Source organism: Anabrus simplex, chromosome 6 (genome assembly GCF_040414725.1).
Source record: "Anabrus simplex isolate iqAnaSimp1 chromosome 6, ASM4041472v1, whole genome shotgun sequence".
Taxonomy (NCBI): domain Eukaryota; kingdom Metazoa; phylum Arthropoda; class Insecta; order Orthoptera; family Tettigoniidae; genus Anabrus; species Anabrus simplex.
The window spans coordinates 186,482,593-186,503,651 of record NC_090270.1 but is presented as its reverse complement, the minus strand read 5'-3'; the positions used below and the strand labels follow the sequence as shown (position 1 = coordinate 186,503,651).

General features: G+C 37.7%; 1 protein-coding gene across 3 annotated transcripts in view; it reads right to left on the bottom strand.

Moving 5' to 3' along the window:
* LOC136875926 (klaroid protein) overlaps nucleotides 1-21,059 on the bottom strand; it is a 301,369-nt gene that overhangs the window by 95,412 nt on the left and 184,898 nt on the right. For 2 of the 3 annotated variants that reach the window (XM_068228357.1, XM_068228359.1), the window contains 2 exons: nucleotides 15,220-15,393; nucleotides 7,642-7,854 (listed from right to left, as the gene is read on the bottom strand). In XM_068228357.1, coding sequence (XP_068084458.1) covers nucleotides 7,642-7,854; nucleotides 15,220-15,393 — 387 coding nt within the window. The remainder of the gene's footprint in view (nucleotides 1-7,641; nucleotides 7,855-15,219; nucleotides 15,394-21,059) is intronic. The other variant, XM_068228358.1, reaches the window with a different exon arrangement.

Below are 21,059 nucleotides of genomic sequence, written 5' to 3'. Positions count from 1 at the left end.
ATAAATTTATTTTTCTTTACAAATATATTCAGTTTTTAGTTTCAAATTATTCAATGTTCTACTAGATGTCCTCCAAATCAGTTGTCGCCCATTCATACTTATAAATTATTTATTTTTAAATAATTACTGTTTGTTACTAAATTTTATCATTCTGATTTCTCCTTAGATTAATTGCATTACTTGTGTCAGCTGATTAACAAAAAGCCGATTCCAGATACAGAAGCAGGAAAATAATACTCATAAAGGGATCCTCTAACATGAAGAAAACCCAACACATATGGGCACCTTTATCCTGGCATACACATTTTAATTATTTTTGTTTTCTCCACCTAAAGGGTCACTTTTTTGTAAATAAGTGGAGAAATGGAGCAAAGTTTATTAGCCTAAAATCATATTCGGACATCAAAAATCTCACTTAGCGCCGTGAAAGCCATTTTTGGAATTTTATCTCCATGGGGAGAAAACAGAGAATTCACTTCTCCTTTAGCAGATTAGCAATCACTACTTGCTAACACGGCGGGACCACGCAGTTGGTCGGTCGGTAGATGCAGAGTAGATCTGACCAGCCAACCAAGCAGGGGATGGGTGGCCACGGCTCTACCATGGTTCTACGCCTCTGAATTTGGGAGACTGGACAGGGCTGGACCTCACGACTTGCCCCAACCGTTGGCTGTCCTGAGAATGGTTTTCCGTGGTTTTTTATTCTCCTGCACTAAAGCGAATCCCAGGACAGTTCCTAGTATAGGCCACGGCAGCCAATCCCATCACCCCCATGTATCTCCTTCACCGTAACAAATCTCCCGGCCTGAGAGACTGCGTCACCGTCTAAGAGGCCCGCCTCCCCCTTCAGGGAAGAAATGAAAACATTTTAGTAGTAGTAGTAGTAGTAGTAGTAGTAGTAGTAGTAGCAGCAGCAGCTGGTCCGCCACTGCTAACAAGTGTCTTGGAGGGGCGTGCTAATCCAACTGAGGAGCCTACATGGCACGTCTGGGCGAAACCCTGCAAATGCACATGGCCTAACCACCCAAAAGCTGGTTCTATTCCCATGATTGTACTGCCAGTTAACCTGTTAATAGTTATAGTTTGATTGTGATCTCGCGAGTTTCTTAGTCTAACATTTCAACAAACCTGTAAGTTTTATGGATATTTATTGTAGCAGATTTTAGAAGGCAGTAAAAGAACAAAAAACAAAAAAAAAAAAAAAAATAGGAAAGGAGGAACCCGATATGGAGAATTCATTAAGAAGTGTTTTTGCTTGTAGTCTTATTTTTGTACATACAGCAGATTAAATAAATGCATTAAATACTGATTAGCGACCAGGAGTTATAAGCGGCAACAGTGGTGACCTCCAACATGATAAAAATAAAGGCAAGTTTTCGAAGTGTACAAAGGGCACTAGGAAAGTTTTGCAATATGCAAGAACGGTTGGCTGGACACCCTTGTTATGGTGAGGGATGAAAAGAGGGGTGAAAACCGGCCTAGAAGACAGCAAGGCACGACCTTCACACCAGTTGTTACCAAGCAGTGGGATTGAAAGCAAGTTAAGATGTCAGTGTGGTCTAAAGGTGAATATCGTGCAATTATCCGCTACAATTTTGCTCGTGGATTAACTGTTGACCAGTGCCTGGAGGAAATGACTCCTGTGCTGGGGAAAGACTGTCCACATCGGACAACAATTTTCCACTGGTACAAAGAGTTCCAGAGGGGAAATTTTGGGGTTGAAGAGGATCGTCTGAATCGGTGACTGAGGAAAACATTGAAGCTGTGCGGAAATGTTGCAGCAAGAGAGGCGGTTGACAGGTAGAAGAGACCCTCCACATTCCTGCACCAGCTATTCATTCAATTCTACATGATCATCTCCATGTTAGAAAGGTTTGTTCCCTTCGGGTGCCCCATTCACTTTCAGAGGAACAAAGGGCACATCGAGTGAAATGGTGCCAACAAATGCTAAAACAGTTTGAAAATGGAACTTTGCGTAACGTCAATAGCATCAATACGGGTGACGAAACTTGGCTTTATTATTACGATGTCCCAAGAAAATCCCAGAACAAGGTGTGGCTGTTTGAAGATGAGGGTACTCCTGTGACTGTGCGAAAGTCAAGGTCAGTGAAGAAAAGGATGATTGCAGTAGTCTTCACTAAATGGGGCATCCTGACTCAGGTTGTGCGAGACACAAGGACAGTTACTGCAAAGTGATACAGTGAGACTTGTCTGCCTCAGGTCATCCAGGCTCTCAAGCAGCTCCGTCTAAGGTCACGGCTCAACACTTGGCTCTTGCATCACGACAATGCTCCAGCACATCGTGCTAATGTAACAATGGATTTTCTTGCCAGATCAGGGTTGACTGTGTTTGATCACCCTCCATACAGTCCTGATCTTGCACCATGTGACTTTGCACTCTTCCCAGTAGTGAAGACAAAGCTGAAAATGCAACATTTTGCATCCGACTAGGAGCTTCTGGCGCAGCATGGGATCAAGAGTGTGAAAATGTAACCGAAGAAAAGTGGCAGAGTTGGTTCAGTGACTTGTTTCGACGTATGGAGAAGTATTATATGTGATAAATATCATGGTATGGAAAAGTGTATTGAGTGTGGTGGAAATTTCAAAAGTCTAAAGCGTTCGCTCACATTACAAAACTTTCCTAGTGCCCTTTGTAGTGAAGTGGAACATAAAGAAGCCACCAATTAAACAACAGCACACTATTACTTCAGTAGAAGTTTTCAGTCGCATTTATTTCATCATCCTGTGATGAATATCCATCTTAGGCCGTAGACTGTGTTGTTATAAATGAAAACCTAAACTGGAATGAACACGTCACACGTATCTGTAACAGGGTATATACCTCACTCAATCCTCTGAAATACCATCATAACATTTTACCTTTAAATATGAAAGTCAGGCTTATAAAAACCATTAGTTTTCCCTTTATTCTACTATTGTGACACTGTATTCATAGATGCAACAGAAGAATTTAGAAAAATACGATGCACCATGAATTCCTGCATCAGATTTATATTTTTGTTACGCTACGACACTCATGTCACACCTTATTACAAGCAACTTCCCCTCCTGAAATTTGCAGAACTCGGAAATCTTCATGTAGCCCTGTTAGTGTTCAGATCACTAACAGAACTCTCCTGTACCTGTCATCAAACTTTACATACCTTTCCTATTTTCACCAGCATAATAAACGCTCTGTTACTACGCTTGCCATTCCCTTTAGCAGGTCAGCTGAAATACTGATTAGTGACCAGGAGTTATAAGCAGTAACAAAACTATATAAATTGCTATAGTAATTGTTATAATAATTTTTATTTATTTACAAGTGTGAAGTGCTTTAGTTTATTGGAGTGTAAAGATTTATAGTTTTTTAATCAATTGTATACAACAATATACATATTTAAGTCCAGATAAGGTTAGAATTTTATTTCTTAAAACCATGTATTCTACCTTATATATTAAGACTGACTTGAAATACTTACTTATGCTATTCAATAGAGATATTAACAGTAAACAATATGAAAAATTACAACAGTGAAATTTATAACATTCTTCCTCTCCTGAAGAGTTTGCTAAAAATGACTTACACGGTTTTAGAAATAAGCCAACAATATTTTGTTTACATTCTAGAATACATGTTTCAGCCCAGTGTTTGGGCCATCTTTAGTAAAAATAATTTAAACATTAAAACATTTAAAATTTGCTATGAATGATAGACAGTGTCTAAGGTACATGAAAGCAAGTATGCAATTAAAATATTGGTCATTTCTTGAATAAAAGTATTATAAAATTATTTTTCACTCCTGTATAAGTTAGTCCAGTTAAACTATTAAAAACAACTACTGTACTCCAGCGTTGTTCAAGTAAGTTCAATGTCTAATCGATTTAGCAACTTTTCTTTTTAGATTCATGTAGCAATTAGCTTTCTTTAATGTCTGGATGGCATTTTCATTACTAGAGTCCGGATGTTTGGGCAGTAATAGTTTGGAATGTAAACCAACTTACCTGGTAGGAAGAGTTATCTACCAGCTCTTCCATAGCGTAGCTACAGTAACATACATCTTAGGGGTTCTAGTAGGCCAGGGACCCTACTGTTTATGCACATCTCCTAGCAGAACTGTTGTCTGGGTAGACTATACCTGTTATTTGCTTAATCTGTCGTTGGTCAAGCCTGACAGGCGGACACAGATGGTCAAGGGTAAGTGCGACGCTCACCTATCTTACGTGGCGGGGTTTTCTTAACTTTAGTAAACTATTTTTTCGCTGTTATTTGTTCTTGAGTTGTTCTTTTTATTACTTTATTTTTCAGTCACAGATAGTTTTTCAGACCATTTTATGAGGCTCTTATAGTCATGTGTGTCTCTGCGAGATCTAGACCCAAAGTTTTTCGGAATTTTCTTATTGAAAGCTTTGCTCCAGTATTGCAATTCAGAATGATTTGTGAATTTTTTCCACCACTATTAAGAGAATTTTCTAAGAGGCCATCAAAATGAAATTCTTGCAACTGAGTACTCAAACCCCATGCCAACAAAGACATCCAGTCCGTCTTTGATAAGGTTACAGAAAATCATAATAGAACTTTATTTAAATCTAAGAATTTCATTTTTGTCCGTATTGAACTGAGAATGGAAGATAGGAAACTTAAAAGGGTCCACCTTTTCAATACAAATAAATGTTATAGTTTATTTACAACATACATTTTAGTTCTTCGGAAGCTTCATCAGTCCAATCAGAATCATGCACTGTCAATAAAAGGATGACACTGCAATATTTCTTAGGAGCTTAAGACACGATCATTGCGTTTTCGTCAAATCCAATGGGACTACAGAAAGCACGCTTTCATCTAGTGTTTACAGTTTCCAAAGGTACCCTTTTGTTTTTCATCAAGTCACTACGATTGTAAAATTCTTTTTAATAGCCAACTCGTTTGAAGTAGACACAGAACCAATTGTCCACTACCACGCTCCGACCAAAGCCTTCAATTGACAAAGTCATTCTCTTCACACTTGGTATATTATCCAAATATCCCTCTGGTCGATTTCCAAAATAAGCATCAATATTTCGTGTATAAAATATTCTCGCATCTACTACAGCAAACATCTTCAAACCGTACTTTGCCAGTGTGTTTTCTTTTTTCTTATATTGCCGGAAAGAACACCTTCCTCAAAACAACTAAAATTTCGTCATATGATGGGTTATTTTTTCACGAACCGACACTGGAAAAAAAATGTTCCATACTTCAGTAATTGTCTCTGAATTCCTGGCCTCCCCTGTCACTCCTGCACGGTGAATTACGATGCACCTCCCTGGTCTGTGTCTGCGCTGATTAGGTGTGTGGATTCTCCATTGTGTTGTCCTGCCAGGGCGAGTGTAATGAGGCCCAAAACTAACGCCACTTTCTTACTCTTCACATTTTTCAGCAGGTTGTTTACTTTGTTGTGGTCATTATTTACAACCTTATCTACCTCAGAATCATCAGAAGAATTGTTACCGTCCTGAAACCTATTCCCTGCATGATACAATTCCTCTTAAAGCTAATTAGCCTATTGATTTTCAACTCTCATGTTGTAAATAATGTGAACAATAATCAAAACTGGGTAATTGATCTAAAAATTTCCAAGAATTTGGCAAGCCAAACAGAAAATATGGAAATCAAGAATCAATCAAAATCAGTAAAAATGTTTAACATGGATGGTCTAGGGTGAGCGCTCCACTCACTGGTACGTAGCTGTGCACAGTTCATTAACAATGAACTCACTGAAGGTGATGCAGTTGCATTCTGACTAATCTCCCCCTCACTCCTGGCATTCCAATGAACAGCTACTCATAGTTACACGCCACTATCTCTGGCTTCCGGACTTTTACAGCAAAATTACTTTAATAGTGAACGCCGCATTCACCCCTCGACTAACGGTGGGTTAATATGTTTGGGTTGTAACCTATTACAGCCTGAATACCCGGACTGTATTCATTACAGGATATAAATTTCATTATTTATTGTGTTATTGTGTGGGAACATGGAGGGAGAATTGGAAAAACCTTGTGATCAGGAAGACAGCGAACCTTCTAATGGTTTGGTGAAGCACTGACAGTGCTTGGAAGACTGCTACTTTAATGGAAGAGTAGTTGAATGGATTAAATGCAAAACTTAAAAAGGAAAAAGGAAAGATTCTTTTCCTTAACAATGCCACCTGCTACCCAAAGAACACTGTCAAATGTGAAACTGTTCTGATTCCCACCTAATACAAGTCTTGCAGCCAATGGATATAGACATCATTTTCACATTCAAATTGTACTACTGTGCTTTTTAATGCAATGTTTGATTTTCACATAGAAACAACTGACATTTACTACACCCTGGCAAGATCTGTATCAGTTCAAAAAGCAGTGTCAGTTCTAGATGCAGTGAACTGGATTGGACTGGCTGTAAAGCAAATTAAGGCAGAAACTGTGACAGTGTTTCATCAAACCAGGGTTTGAAAAGGATAATACAGATGATGGAATGAATTAAGCGATTGAAAACATATCTGCAATATCGGATTTGCATCAAGCACTAAACCCGCCCTGCAAAGCAGAGAACCTCATTCGAAGTGATAACTTACGACATCACAATTTCAAATCAGCTACACCCCTTCTAGTAAGAAAGGCTGAGAAAAAAGAAGAGATGGAAGAAAAAAAAAAAGAAGAAGAGATGAGCAGGAAGATTAAGATCAAAACAAGATTTCAACCCACAAACATGTCCTACAGTGCATTTAAAGAAATTTACCATTAAATCTAACTCTTCCACATTTCCTGAACTAATGTACTCAGTTCAGAACTAAATTCAGAAAGACATGATTAAAGAAGAATAGGACACAAGTTTCTTTGTTTGATCAGTAGAAGAAAGCTTAGTGTTGTGAAGTAGTCTACAGTGTGACGTGACTGAAAAAAGTTTAAAGAGCGTATATCCAGTGTCATGAAATTGTGAAATAGTGTTGTGATAGTGTCAAAGTGAAATACTATCATAATGTAATAATAAAGTGCAGTAATAATAAAGTATATAATATGTATATCAATATGGACAGCCGAGTATCAAGCGTAGGCAGAGACAGGTAAGCTCCATATAATATTTAAAACTACTGTATACTGTTCTCTTTTGTGGTGACCGGTGTTTAAGGAAAAACAATGTTTTTTGTAATGCAGAAAACTTGTCTAATTCAGAAAAAGATGGGTTCGTTGCAATGCCGCTTTGAGCTAGTTTTACTGTATTTGGTTTCAGAAGATGTCAACAAGATATTTTCCAATATGAAATTTAACAAATCATGATGCAAACTAACATTACAGGCAATAATCTCTATATCCACTAGCATTTCTTTATGTCCTGATCATGTGCTGAACATGATCAGCACATGCAAACATGCTTTGAAGCTACAAATTAAATTATCATTTGTCTGGGATTACTCTATGCCAGACAAAAAGAATGGGATGATTGAGAGCCAAGATTCTTGACCAGCTCTGTTGTAGACATGTCAACAACTCTAGCAGTTAACATGCAATCAGAATGCACTAGACCTATAGCAATTGTGCATGGTATGGGAAAGAAAAAAATTAACACACATAATACTAACTAAAAAAATGTACGTACCAGAATATTTTACTCACCAGCAAGTATTAACGGTGGAATCAGTAACAAGAGAAAATATTTTACACGACTCTGCCTTTCATTCTCCTCTGGAGCGATTTCATTTCTCCTCGAAAAAAATTTCAGCAGCCAAAAATCCAGCAGAAGAGCATTACAAACAGTCCAATAATGTAGCACATTAAGTTTTTGAAACCAGCTAACACGTGATGAATTTTTGTGAGCATGACGGGATTCTGAAGAAAGAAAAACCAAATTAGTTCATAATTTTAGTGTGGTTCAATCAATTAATCCATACTTATCTGTATTTACGGCTAACGCTCAAAGTGGCAGATTCCCTATCAACTGTTTACCAAGTCTTTTTCTGAAATTATTTTTTTAAAAACCTTGAAATTTATCGAGCATGGCTATCTGCTGGAAATATGTCAAACCTTCAAGACCTCTGGTAGTTGGTTGGCACCATACCTAGATCAAAATCCATGCTTTACTTTCAACATTCAGACATCCTAGGGAAAGCTTCTGAAATGGGACAAGAAAAATTTCCAACCACTGAAAAATCCAGAATTTTGAAAACCTGAGACTTACACAGTGCTCTCATTTTATGAGGAAACGGTTATGTGAACGAATCCGATCCATGAAATGTCACTGTAATATCTGTCCCAAACGGAAGATAATTGCTTTTACTCAAATAAAGATGTTTGCCATACTGGGGGACTATGGACTTAAAGGTAGATTATTAAAATCAATCAAAGCCATTTATGTTGACAATTGGGCTTCAGTGAGAATTGACTGTAGAATGAGTTCTTGGTTCAGGGTACTTACAGGGGTTAGACAAGGCTGTAATCTTTCACCTTTGCTGTTCATAGTTTACATGGATCATCTGCTGAAAGGTATAAAATGGCAGGGAGTGATTCAGTTAGGTGGAAATGTAGTAAGCAGTCTGGCCTATGCTGATGACTTAGTCTTAATGGCAGATTGTGCCGAAAGCCTGCAGTCTAATATCTTGGAACTTGAAAATAGGTGCAATGAGTATGGTACGAAAATTAGCCTTTCGAAGACTAAATTGATGTCAGCAGGTAAGAAATTCAACAGAATTTAATGTCAGATTGGTTATACAAAGCTGGAACAGGTCGATAATTTCAAGTATTTAGGTTGTGTGTTCTCCCAGGATAGTAATATAGTGAGATTGAATCAAGGTGTAGTAAAGCTAATGCAGTGAGCTCGCAGTTGCGATCAATAGTATTCTGTAAGAAGGAAGTCAGCTGCCAGACAAAACTATCTTTACATCGGTCTGTTTTCAGACCAACTTTGCTTTACGGGAGCGAAAGCTGGGTGGACTCTGGGTATCTTATTCATAAGTTAGAAGTAACAGACATGAAAGTAGCGAGAATGATTGCTGGTACAAACAGGTGAGAACAATGGCAGGAGGGTACTCAGAATGAGGAGATACAGGCTAATTTAGGAATGAACTCTATGGATGAAGTTGTACGCATAAACAGGCTTCAGTGGTGGGGTCATGTGAGGTGAATGGAGGAGGATAGGTTAGCTACGAAAATAATTGACTCTGTTATGGAGGGTAAGAGAAGTAGAGGTAGACCAAGACGACGATGGTTAGACTAAATGAGGCCACAGCACTAGTTGCAAATAAGTATTGTGGCAACATTTAGTAAATTCACAGAGGCTTGCAGACTGAACGCTGAGAGGCATAACAGTCTATTATGATGTATGTATGATGTATGCAAGTGTAAAATCTGCAGTAAATTAAATACCAACGTTACTAGAGAAATATCTATACGTACATACAGGCTGTAGACAGGATTTCCGTATGTTGCATTCCGCTGCTCACGCCGTCTTGTTTCTTTCTTGAGGTCCAGGGTTAGCACCGACGAATGAGAGTGCTATGTCTGAATTCTCATTATCTTTGTCCATATGACTAGCGCGGGCAGTTCAAACAGCAAAATAGTATTATCACTGGACCAATAAATATACAGTATTCCTTTTTTGTTGAAAGGAAAATAGCTTGATCGCTGGACCAATAATTATATCACTTAATGAATGAGTTAGGGCACAAAACGAATGAGAAACAAGAAAAGGACACCTAATTAATTCAAACAACTTCAGTGAGCAAAGACATCACACAAGAAAGTGTTAGACAAACAAAATACAGATGGAGCACTGTGATGTAGCAGAAAAAAATAGTTGTAAGGTAGTAAAGTATGTATCTGTATTATTCTCTACAAGTAAAATATTTCGTACCATTTCTTAATTTACTGCATATTTTAAACTTTATTTGAGTAAGAGCAATTACCATCCATTTGGGACAAATATCACAGTGACATTTCATGGATCCAATTTGTTCACATAACCTGAGGAAACTTTGCATCACTCTGCCACCAGTCGCCTTCCTGCAGCGTGGGAAACTAGGAAATTAGATTCCATCAGAACCTTAGCTCACACTATCCCACGTGTCAAACTTGCACCAGCGGAGTGTGTGTTTTGTTACTAATGGAAAATTAAGACATTCAGCAACTTTAGAACAATAAGTCTGCAAATTTAAATATTACAGTATTAAAAATACTGAACGCTGTAAGCCACTTTTTCATTAACTTCAAAACACTAATATTTTTTAGGCTAGTCAGGACATTTACAAACTAACCTCCAAAGTTATCTTTCTTTCAAGGACCATACCACTAAATAAATTTGCTGTTCAACCGTATACTTAATTTTACAATCGATTACCTGATACACAAGCAAAAATCACACTACAGTACAATTCTCAGAAGCAACTTATTTTAGCATGTAGCTTTTACTGTTGGGAGTGTCCGAGGATATGTTCGACTCTCCTGTTGCAGGTCTTTCTATTTTTTGCTCATGGGTGACCTGTGTCCGGGTGCGAGGTAATGGTAATGAAGTACAGTGAGGGTGAAACCTGGTTTCGGCACATAGCTACAGTAACACCAACGGCTCTGCTCAAGGCTATAAGTCTTCATCCGAACTGCTATCAACAGAGTCATATGCCCTCGCTTCATATGAACACTGCAGAGAGGTCTGGAATTAGTAACGGCTTTTGGCACACTATCTAGTTATTAGAAAAGATATACTACCATCTCTCCTACCTTGCCAACCAACATTCTGATGGTGAAAACCTTTTCCACCAACAGGACTTGAAATGGCTAACCACAATGTCAGATCCTGGAGACTTGATGCCATAGCAATCATTGCCATCAAGTGAGTTACAAGATGTTTTGTACATCTAGCTTCCCACGTTGTCAGGAAAGAGCAAGTCAACCAGTAGCAGTGATGCAAAGTTTCTTTGTAAAATGGAGCACTAGCCCATTATTATTGTACTAACAAGCAAGCAAGCACGCAAGCCAGCCTTAGATAACTCATGAAATATGAGCATTAATTGGAAAGGTGCGTTTCATCAGCGAAAAAGCAGAGATCTGAAAATTATCTTGAAGGAAAATGATTATGTTATGTATGCTAGCCATTGAACTGTTCACAATTATAAATCTAATAGAATATTCACTAAAAATCCAGTGAACAACATGATAATTTTAATAACAAAGATACAAACATGAAATTCAAATCTGAATAGCCTCAGATTTGTTCATTACTGCAACACCCTGGAGTATTCACCATCAATATCAAGCAGCATGCATAGAATCATGGCAAGGAGGGAAGGACAATATATTATCATTGCACCTGTTAAAAGCACTATGGGGAATATTTCAGCTTAGTACTTTCGCTGGTAAGGTTCTGTCATCTAAGAGTTTTTCAAAGAATTTTCGCTCTTGATGTAATGTGTGCTGGTCAGTATTTCTCCAAAAAACATTATTCAACATAGCGGTTTTCAAGGGCAATGATATGTGGAATGCAGCAGAAAATCACTGTTGATGAATTCTACAAGATGGAAGGTTGTGTGACCTTTTGATATTCCACAGCAAAAGATGCTGTTAATGGTAGTGTGTGTAGATGGTGTGTTGTGTGTAGTCAGGAAGAAAGCGAAGAGTCTGAAAGGTGACAAACTGTCCACAATGAGACTTCATGGTCGTGATTAACAATGGCTACAGGTGAACAGCATAAAGAGTGGCTGAAGATGCCGATCCGAGCCAATTGTATATCAAGTTGGACACTGCCTAATTATTTGGATATTGCTTCAAAGAATCCAGAAAGTTATCTTCCTTCATGCCTTCCTACAAAGGATTGTCAAAGGTGATAAATTCTGAATTCTGGTCACATCATTACTACCAAGAAAACAAGTAGCAGTCAATGGAGTACTGGCATAAGGACTCAAATATCACTTTCAAAGAGACCTGAAAATAACACTTTTTTCCAATGAAAGAGCCATTTAAATATTTTAACATTTTAATCCATCTCTTGAACAGAAACAGCTCTTTGAAGGAAAAAAAAAGAAATTCAAGGAAATTATTCTTCTAAAAGGAAGTCTCTGCTTCAGTGGGGAAGGTGTCAAACATCTGAGACTAAACAGTCTCAGAAAAAACAATTTCTGAAGAAAGAATGTCAACTTCAACCGATATGAGAAAATTTGCAGAAACTCAAAAGCACAATTGCTTCAATTCTAAGCTTCTGGTATACAAAGAGTTCTTATCAGTATATTGCATATCATTGTTAATAGCTTTGTATAGAAAACAGAACTTTTCAACAAAATGCCCTGGAGGTCAATGTTAAGGTTTTATTCATCACCGATACTAATCGAATGTAAAATTACATAACAGTAATGTAAATCACAAGAGAGAAAAATTAAAACACTTGAATAAAACATGACCCCATTTCATTTAGGAGATGTTTTAACACAGCTTACTGATCATTAATTTCAGAGTGACATCTTTTTTGAAAAAGGCTATGCTATATGATTTCATTTTAAGAATTTCAACTGCCATATACACTCGTGAGCAATTGAAGTAGAGATACAGTAGTTGCCATTCTGGAGGAATGGTGCAGTGATCGGCCTGATGAATGTAATACTATAGAAATTGAAATGTTGTCAAACCTAAAGGCCATGCAAGGAACAGGTGAGCCCAGGAAGGGTAGGACAAGAGATCTAAGCACATTTGATTGTGGCCAGACTGTTAGTGCCAGACATATAGACCATTCCATCCCCAAAGTTGTGCAGGCTTTCCATGGGCCACCATATCAAAAGTGTACAGTATGTGGATTCAGCTGAAACCACTGCCATCCAAGTCGGCAACTGCCTCAGTGTAGAATGACTCGGGTCACTGCTACCTTAGATGGTAATAACGGATATTTGGGCCGTAACACAACAGATCACTTCTGAATTCTCTACACTGGGCAACAATTAAGTGCTAGAAAACATACCATCCAGAACCATCTCCTCACAATGGGTTACAGAAGTCATTGTTCCACTAGGGTACCTCTGCTTTTCACACATAAGGTACAAAGACTGACATGGGCAAAAGAAAAATGTAGTTGGACTCTCTAAGCATGGAAAAAGGTCTGAACAGACGCGTTGAGGTACCAGTTTCTACATGGCAATGGAAAGGTACGTGTAAGTTGCCAAGCACGAGATAATGAATCCTTCTTGCCAGTAGGTACAATTCAGTCCAATGGTGGTGGTATTCTTGCATAGGGGCTGTTCACGTGGGATGTAATGGATGGGACCCTTGGTACACCCGCCATTGTTCCTCACCAATGAATGAAATAGGAATCTGCTGTCAGATCAAGTCTACCCATTTGTCCATCTTGATCTGTAAAGAAGGCCTGTATTTACAGCAAGAAAATTCACTGGTCAATTGCTTATGAACTGTGGCAGACTGGTTCAATGACACTTTACCAGACATGAGGTTGGTTGCCTGGTCCTCAAGGTCACCCGGCCACAATCCTGTGGAGCACATTAGGGATGCTGGTGAGAGGGATGTGTGTGACCCCTGCTCCGACCAATCTCTGTGCAATATGGAAGGACGTGCAGCAGTTTTGAATTAGTACGGCTCCCCAATGCTACCCGTCTTTTACAGTCCGTGCCATGCCGCATCGTCACGGTCAACAGGGCGAATGGGGTGTTATACACTAATAGCCAGGTACCTCTAATTCATCAGTGCAACGTTGATAGAATCAGTCAAGATTTTCACAAATCAATATCAGTTCCTGATCATAAAGAAGAAAACTCAAAGACCTGGCAGGACAACGTTGGAAAGGGTATCTCGATCTGAAAGAGAGGCTATAAACTTCAAACTCAACAACTGTGGAAAAATTCAAGACCAGATGTGTATATACTTGCCTCAATTGCCCTGAAAGCACCAGCCATTTGAATTTCACACTAACGAATATAAAGCTGTCTTAACTGCTAATATTTGGAATAAGTACAATATCTGAGGATGCTTGGAAATCATCATCATCATCATCATCATCATCATCATAACTCTTAAAGAATTCAATTATACTTCACAGTGATTTAACAATTTTACGAATTATCACATCATATAATTAAAGATAAAAATGAACTCTTTATAGGAAGAATACAATGAGAGAGAAGTGTGGAAAGAGGCAACAGATGGAGAAGACAAACTTGAAAGGGCAGAGGGACAATCTCTGTATCTTCATTTCTCCTTCATATACAAGGGCTCTCTCCTCAATCCCAGTTCTATATCCGTTTGTTCTCGGACCCTGGCAAGCTTAGAGCGAAGAGAGAAAATCCACAAGGGATATCTGCCCTAGAACAAGGGCTACCATACAGTAATAGTATCAAATTGACAGTAATGTACATAATGCCATTCCAATTTTCACACTATCTTAGGATTAAATGAGTTTAATTTTTTTTTTTTTAATTTTGAAATTCCTGATTGTACAGCTATCCCCAACAAGGAAAACTTTAGTTTTCTTTACATATACCATTGAAAGGTAGTCTTGACAGATGTCTCTGGAAGTTCAGAATAAGAAAAAGCTGGATAAGGAAGAGAATAATAATGGCAAATGCAGGTGATAAAAGACTAGGAAAACAGGACAAACAAGAGGGAGAAAGGAGTCTAACAGGTCAACAACATATTTAATTAAAAGGAACAAAAAGCAACAAATCATATCATAACAAAAGATAGGAACATTTTATAAATAGCCCATGCACACTTCAAGCTGCAACTACAAGGGGTGAATTACACTATTACCTACAGTAGACCATAGCAGCATTATGCATAACAAAGTGAACAAATACCAGATAATCAGAACATCATAGACTTCTTTGTTAAAATGACACCAGTACACATTAATAGCAATCCAATTTATTATTCTGAATTGCTATGAGAAAGAGGAAAGTTAGTTGGAAAGCAGTTATTTTAAAACGTTTTGTCAATTTTTGATATCTACAGGTCATCCCTCTCCCAGTAGAGGATTCTTTGTGGTGCCCCTGAACAGAAGACAAAATTAAAACTTTTGTTCAGTCCAAGACTAACCCATAAATAAATTAGAAGAAAATCAATATATACAGATACAAGCTGCCAAAAAAAAAAAGAGAAGCAGAAGACCAGGTTATAGGTTTCATACAAGAGAGGTCTGAATGATAAGCAGATTGCTCAAATCTTCCTATGTAGAATTATTAAGCCAAGTGCTATTATACATGTGAAACTTACCAGTTGAACTAAATACACGGTGACCAGTTTCATACATAAAACTGAAAACAGATGAGACAATCCTAGTCAAGATAGATGAACTCTTAACTGATGACCTGCTTGAATGTGCAAGGTGAACTTCATCTACATCAGAATCAATGTCGGTGAAATAATACTGTCTCTGATTAACGGGGCCTGATGAAAGAAACAAGTTCTTGTACTTCAAAACATACACAAGCACAGTAGAAATTCCATTACTTCTACAATCCAGACAACTAGTTTTTTTTTTTAAATTACAAATTTCTCAAGAATATAGCAATACATAATTTTGAATCATTTGCATACTTGCATTTGTGCTGATTTGTCATGAAACTTTCTGCCTCACTCATTGCCATATTATTATTATTATTATTATTATTATTATTATTATTATTATTATTATTATTATTATTATTATTATTATTTTATAGCTCAAAGTCAGTTAATTTGACAAGGTACTGATGGTTAGTATTTCTTTCAGGTTCTATGATAGTTTCATCTAAATGCTGAGCGATATACAAAAATGATTAAAATGATTTTTTTTAAATGTTTAAAATGAAGAATTTTCAATAATATGTTTTACTTTAAATATACCGGGAAGTCTGAAACTATGTGAACTGGGTATATGAATGTTAAGAGTGCTGGTCATATGGATAATCTAAAAAATAGATATCTTGCGGCATTGTCATTTTATCAGCTGCATAAATTAGCCAATCAGTTCACTTCGCGAGCAAATTTAAATTGGGTTTGCAAGACGATGTTACTAAACCAGTGTGTGGCTTAAGACCGCCTTGAGAGTACCAATCTAAGAAAAAACTTCTCCAGGGGAGGAATTTGGGGTGTGTGTGTGTGTGTGGGGGGTCAATTTCTCAGCACGGTTCTCAAGCCGGTCTTAAGCCATGTGCAGATTTAGTAACATCGCCTTGCAAAACCCATCTGAATTCATCCGCGAAGCGATCGAATTGGGTAAATTCAGCAGCTGATAAAATAACCACAAGATATCAATTTTTTTTTCAAATTATTTATCTGTATCACTAACCCTCTAAGGGCCGGTTCTACCACCTACTGGTAAAGTAGCGCGTAATTTGCCCTCCGCGTAAAAGGATGTTTCCGTCCGACCACTCCCAGGTAGCGCTATCGGCAGCATAAATCGTCGTTACCCGGCGCGTAATTTCTCGGCCACTTCGAGGGCCCGATAAGACTTTACCTGCCGGGCAAGTTCTGAGAGCTGAACATTATTAGCTGTATTTCTGGTGATATGCAACTCAAATTTGGTGATATGCAACTCAAATTAGCTTAGTATACTGAAAAAAGCAATATACTGTAACAGTGATCGATATTGTATTGCAGGATTTTGAACATTAATGCTTCCCTTTAGTTGCAACGGTCACACCAGCGTCTCGCATCGGTAGCGCAGGGAACACATTTTATACGTCAAGCTTTCGTAAAGAAACTCTAAAAGGATGTAAAATCAAAATCTATTAGGAAATCATTTCAAATGGGCTTTAATTTTCTACTTTTTCAGTTTTCGGACACGAGATATATATTATGGTATGTATCCTACTTAACCCAAGCGTTTTCCTAGCGTAATGGTAAACAAGTTCGCTTCATAATACGAAGTGTGCAGGTTCGAGTCTTCATTATGACGAATCTTTTTTATTTCCATTATTAGCGTTGTGTTAATCTGTATGCCTCTTTTCATACGTTCTTATCACAATATTATGTCTACTAGGAAAATTGCTTTATATGTATGCTACCTATAGCAAGTGATGTTATGATTAATAGCACAAAGGACTGTCGCCCAGGTAGCAGATTCCCTATTAGTTGTTTACATAGGCTTGTAAATTATTTCGAAGAAATTGGAAACTATTCCATTCCCGAATTCCTCTTCCTATGAATGGATATTTATCCCGATTAGTTCTTTACATTTTCAGTACCTTCCAACTTTATCTTCATAAAGTTAAAAATTAAAATGAAATGCTTTATCAATAAATGGAAGCATCTGGAACTAAACAAGGTCACAGAACTAGTTGCAAATAGAGCATCGCGGAGATACTTAATTCACAGAAGCCTGCAGATAGAATGCTCAAAGGCAATAAGTCCGTAAAGAAGATGTGTGTATACGTATATGGAAGCGCGTAAAAGAGAGTTAAGAACAACGGCAGGGAACGAAAATACATTTTAAAATGTAAATTAGAAATAGGATGAAAACCTGCGTACCTTCTATTACGGAGCGAGCGACTTGACCAGTCTACTACGAGAATACCTTTCAAAAACGCTGCCTTGCATGACAGGTTATAACTGGCGTAAGAAAATGTAATCTCGAGATTTTAATCCCAATTAGGTATTGATATTGAAGATCATAGATTAAAATCACGAAAGCTTGACATGAATCGTTGTCCATAACTCTTAAGACTTCCCTTATTAGGCTTTTTGGTGATAATCAGCAGACGCAAGCACAGGAAAATAGGACAATCGAAATGGGTTTCATGCATCTGACGATAGATAGCACCACACTTGAAAGCGAGTAATCGCTGAAAATCAGTCTAGCCAACTTCGTATATCGGTGTCTAGCTCCGGGTAGCTACCTAGCGCTTGCGCGGAGGTGGTTGGACGCAAGCCAAACTACCAGCCGATTTACACCTCCAGGTAGTTTACCTCCCGGGTAGCTGCCAGCCACTTTACCAGCAGATGGTAGAACCGGCCCTAAAGCACATATACCTGATCCACATTGTTTTAGGCCACCCCGTATAGAGTACTCTTTGTCATCTGGAAAGAGAATAAACCTGTTCATCATTGTCATGGATCAGATCATAAAATCCATCAAAGAACATTGCAAAGACCCTAACACACGAATATTCGCATGTTATGTTCTGATCTGAGGAGAAAATTAAGCAGACGTACAGGAGAAATTAAATCTTTGGGATGGCAAGTTTAAAAAGAATATGCACTAAACATCACTGAAACAATAACTGTTCAAATGACCATGAACCAAAAGATCAGGAAAGACAAGATTAGAAATGAAGGAAAGGAGGAGCCTGGCATCAAAATACCTGCTACAGAGCTTTTAGGAAGACCCAGGCTACAATGGTTTGGACGTGTTATGAGGATGGACAGAATGAGAACAGCAAGGAATTACTTTGACAGAAGTGAAAGGGGAGAGGCCAGCAGGGAGACTAAGGATCAATGGATACACACAGTGAAATCTGAGGTCAGCAAGAGGAATAACAAGTGGATGACAGAGGAACAGAAACTATACTTCAACAAGAAGTGCCAAGCACTTTTGCACCACACCCAGGAAACTGGAGTTGGAAAATAATGAAATCTTCCTAGAGGCTTAAAACTTTTGAAGCCTCAGGTGAATCAAGCACTCCTATGTCATGTTTCGCATCCTTATTTCCTGTGTGATCTCAGGACAACTCATTCTCCTGACCTCAACAGTTCTGGACATGTAAAGCAGGATTCATTCATCCCCCACCCCATTCAGCTATAAAGCTATTCTTATGATCTCAAAACTCTTCCATGCCATAATCCTCCAGTTAATCTACAAGAATAGATGATCTAGGTCGCCAGCAGCTCCAAGATGAAGGGTTGTGCATTGCCTTATAATACACAAACTCTTATGAGTACAATGGTGACTTTTTTAAGGGGAAGTACAACTAGATAACTATCCCCTCACTCTCATGGGCACAGATAATGAATAATTATTATACTCCAGATTAAATCCTTGTAACAACTGACAAAATCATTATGGATCAAGCACTCACTGAAAGAGTATTATAAGGAGAAATAGTAACAGGGAATCTTGTAACCATACAAAGTTTCAAACAAATATGAACTCCAACATTTAATCAATCATGTAAATAATAATAAATTTAATCTACTCACAGCAAAACACGAGAGTATATAATTGAAAGTATGTTATATATTTAAGGAATGAGATTATTTTCATTGTGACTTTGTGGGAAGTCTATATATTAGACTATGGGAGTTTCGGTTAATCATTCTGCAATGAGAAAGCTGTAGATATCTCTACAGACAGTTAAGGCTTGTTAGTTGAACCAGGAAGATGTGAATCACACAGTTTGAAAAACCCGGTAGACAGAACATCTCAGTTTAAGAGAAAAATCAATCTATGTAAACAGAAGAGTAGCGTTAAGTGCATCGAGTGTAAAATTTGCATCAGCCAATCAGGACACAATTCAAAATCATTCCAAACAATCACTGACTGTATGACTGAGTTCTGGCATTTATAAATACCTACCACTCACTTTTAAAAACAATCTCCACGTGGTGGAAATTGTCTGACCCTAGTAGGTCACAGACACTTCTACATTAACTCATGAACACTTTGTTGTGGAGAACACTAATTCTTCGTGGACACTTCATGGTTACTTCCTACAGTTATGTGTTAATTACTTATGTGAAGACTTTCTTACTTGCTTACTCATCTGACTTGCTTGCCAACTTCATGTTGCTCTGACTTAAGCTTGATGTTCTTGTTACAATGACTTAGTGCAGGAAGCAGTGTCTTAATTGCTAGCTTCCCTGTTTGAATCAATTGTATGTAGAAGATCCTGCAGAGAATATGTACTTTTAAGAGTTTGTAGAAATGAAGAGACTGAACTCTTAATATTTTGTTCGTGTATCTTGTAAACCGAGAGACGAGTCGTGCTGCTCTCATTGTGACTTGTACAACTGTGTGTGTGCCACCTTGCGTCTAATGAAGTGCGATGTCCAACATGGTGCTTAAGTTAGATGGTTTTGCTATCACACATAACCATAAATCATGGAATGTCATATAGTAATTCAATCAGTAACTAGTTATTCCTACATGGTGATGACAGAGGATGTGAATATCTACTACCATAGCTGCAAATTGGGAACTAAAAGATCCTAGAAACTAGATGGTAGAATCAGTATATGTTACGGATGTCCTCACTAAACAACAATCAACTAGTAAGGCAGATGGTGGTATCTTGCCCTGACAAGATAGATATGAGTAATTTGTGTGCATTTTTATTTGTTTGTAGTGTAAGTGTTTATAACGTGAATATATCAATACAGTGTGTTGTGAAGGGATCAGCGAACAGTAATTCATGTGTATATTGCAGTAGATATTTGAAATAGAGGTATACAGAAATTGATGTTATGACATAAGGTAGGAGTATGTTTATTGATTATAATGTGGGTGGTAGAGCTGATCAGTATTACTCAGTAAATTTTATAGTTAAATTTATAACATCTTTTATTTGGTAGAGTAAAAATCTGGCATGCTACCCAGGTTTGTTTTCAGAATTTAATAGTGTCAGGAAAGGTAATAAGCTAATTTGCAGGCTCATCAGCACACGAATGTCACCCTGGGAGAACAGGAAGACTCATGCTAGTCAAAATTCAAGAATTCATTAACATCTGTAATATTAGTAGCACACTATTTTGTTTTAAGTTTTGGTGTATATCTATTGAATTTAATTGTAAAAGGACAGAATGAATTTTAATTGCACCCTTGTAAATAGTTTAACGTTTCAATTTCTTTTAATTAAGGCCATTCAGGTAGAGATGTCAACAGTTGTTATAAGCAGTTTTAAAAGAGCTAATAAATCTGACCAGTCTGACAAACATTAAGCAATCACATGATTATTACTTGAACAGAAGAATGTAGCCTATGATCCAACAGAGAAAATTTTCTCCCATAAATCTATACATAGGGATATGCAACAAAACTTTTTGTAATGGGACACCTCTGAATAGCAGACACCTGTAAATTATGAACATTTTTACATTCCCCATCAGAAATGCATGGAGTTTAATAGCTATATTAC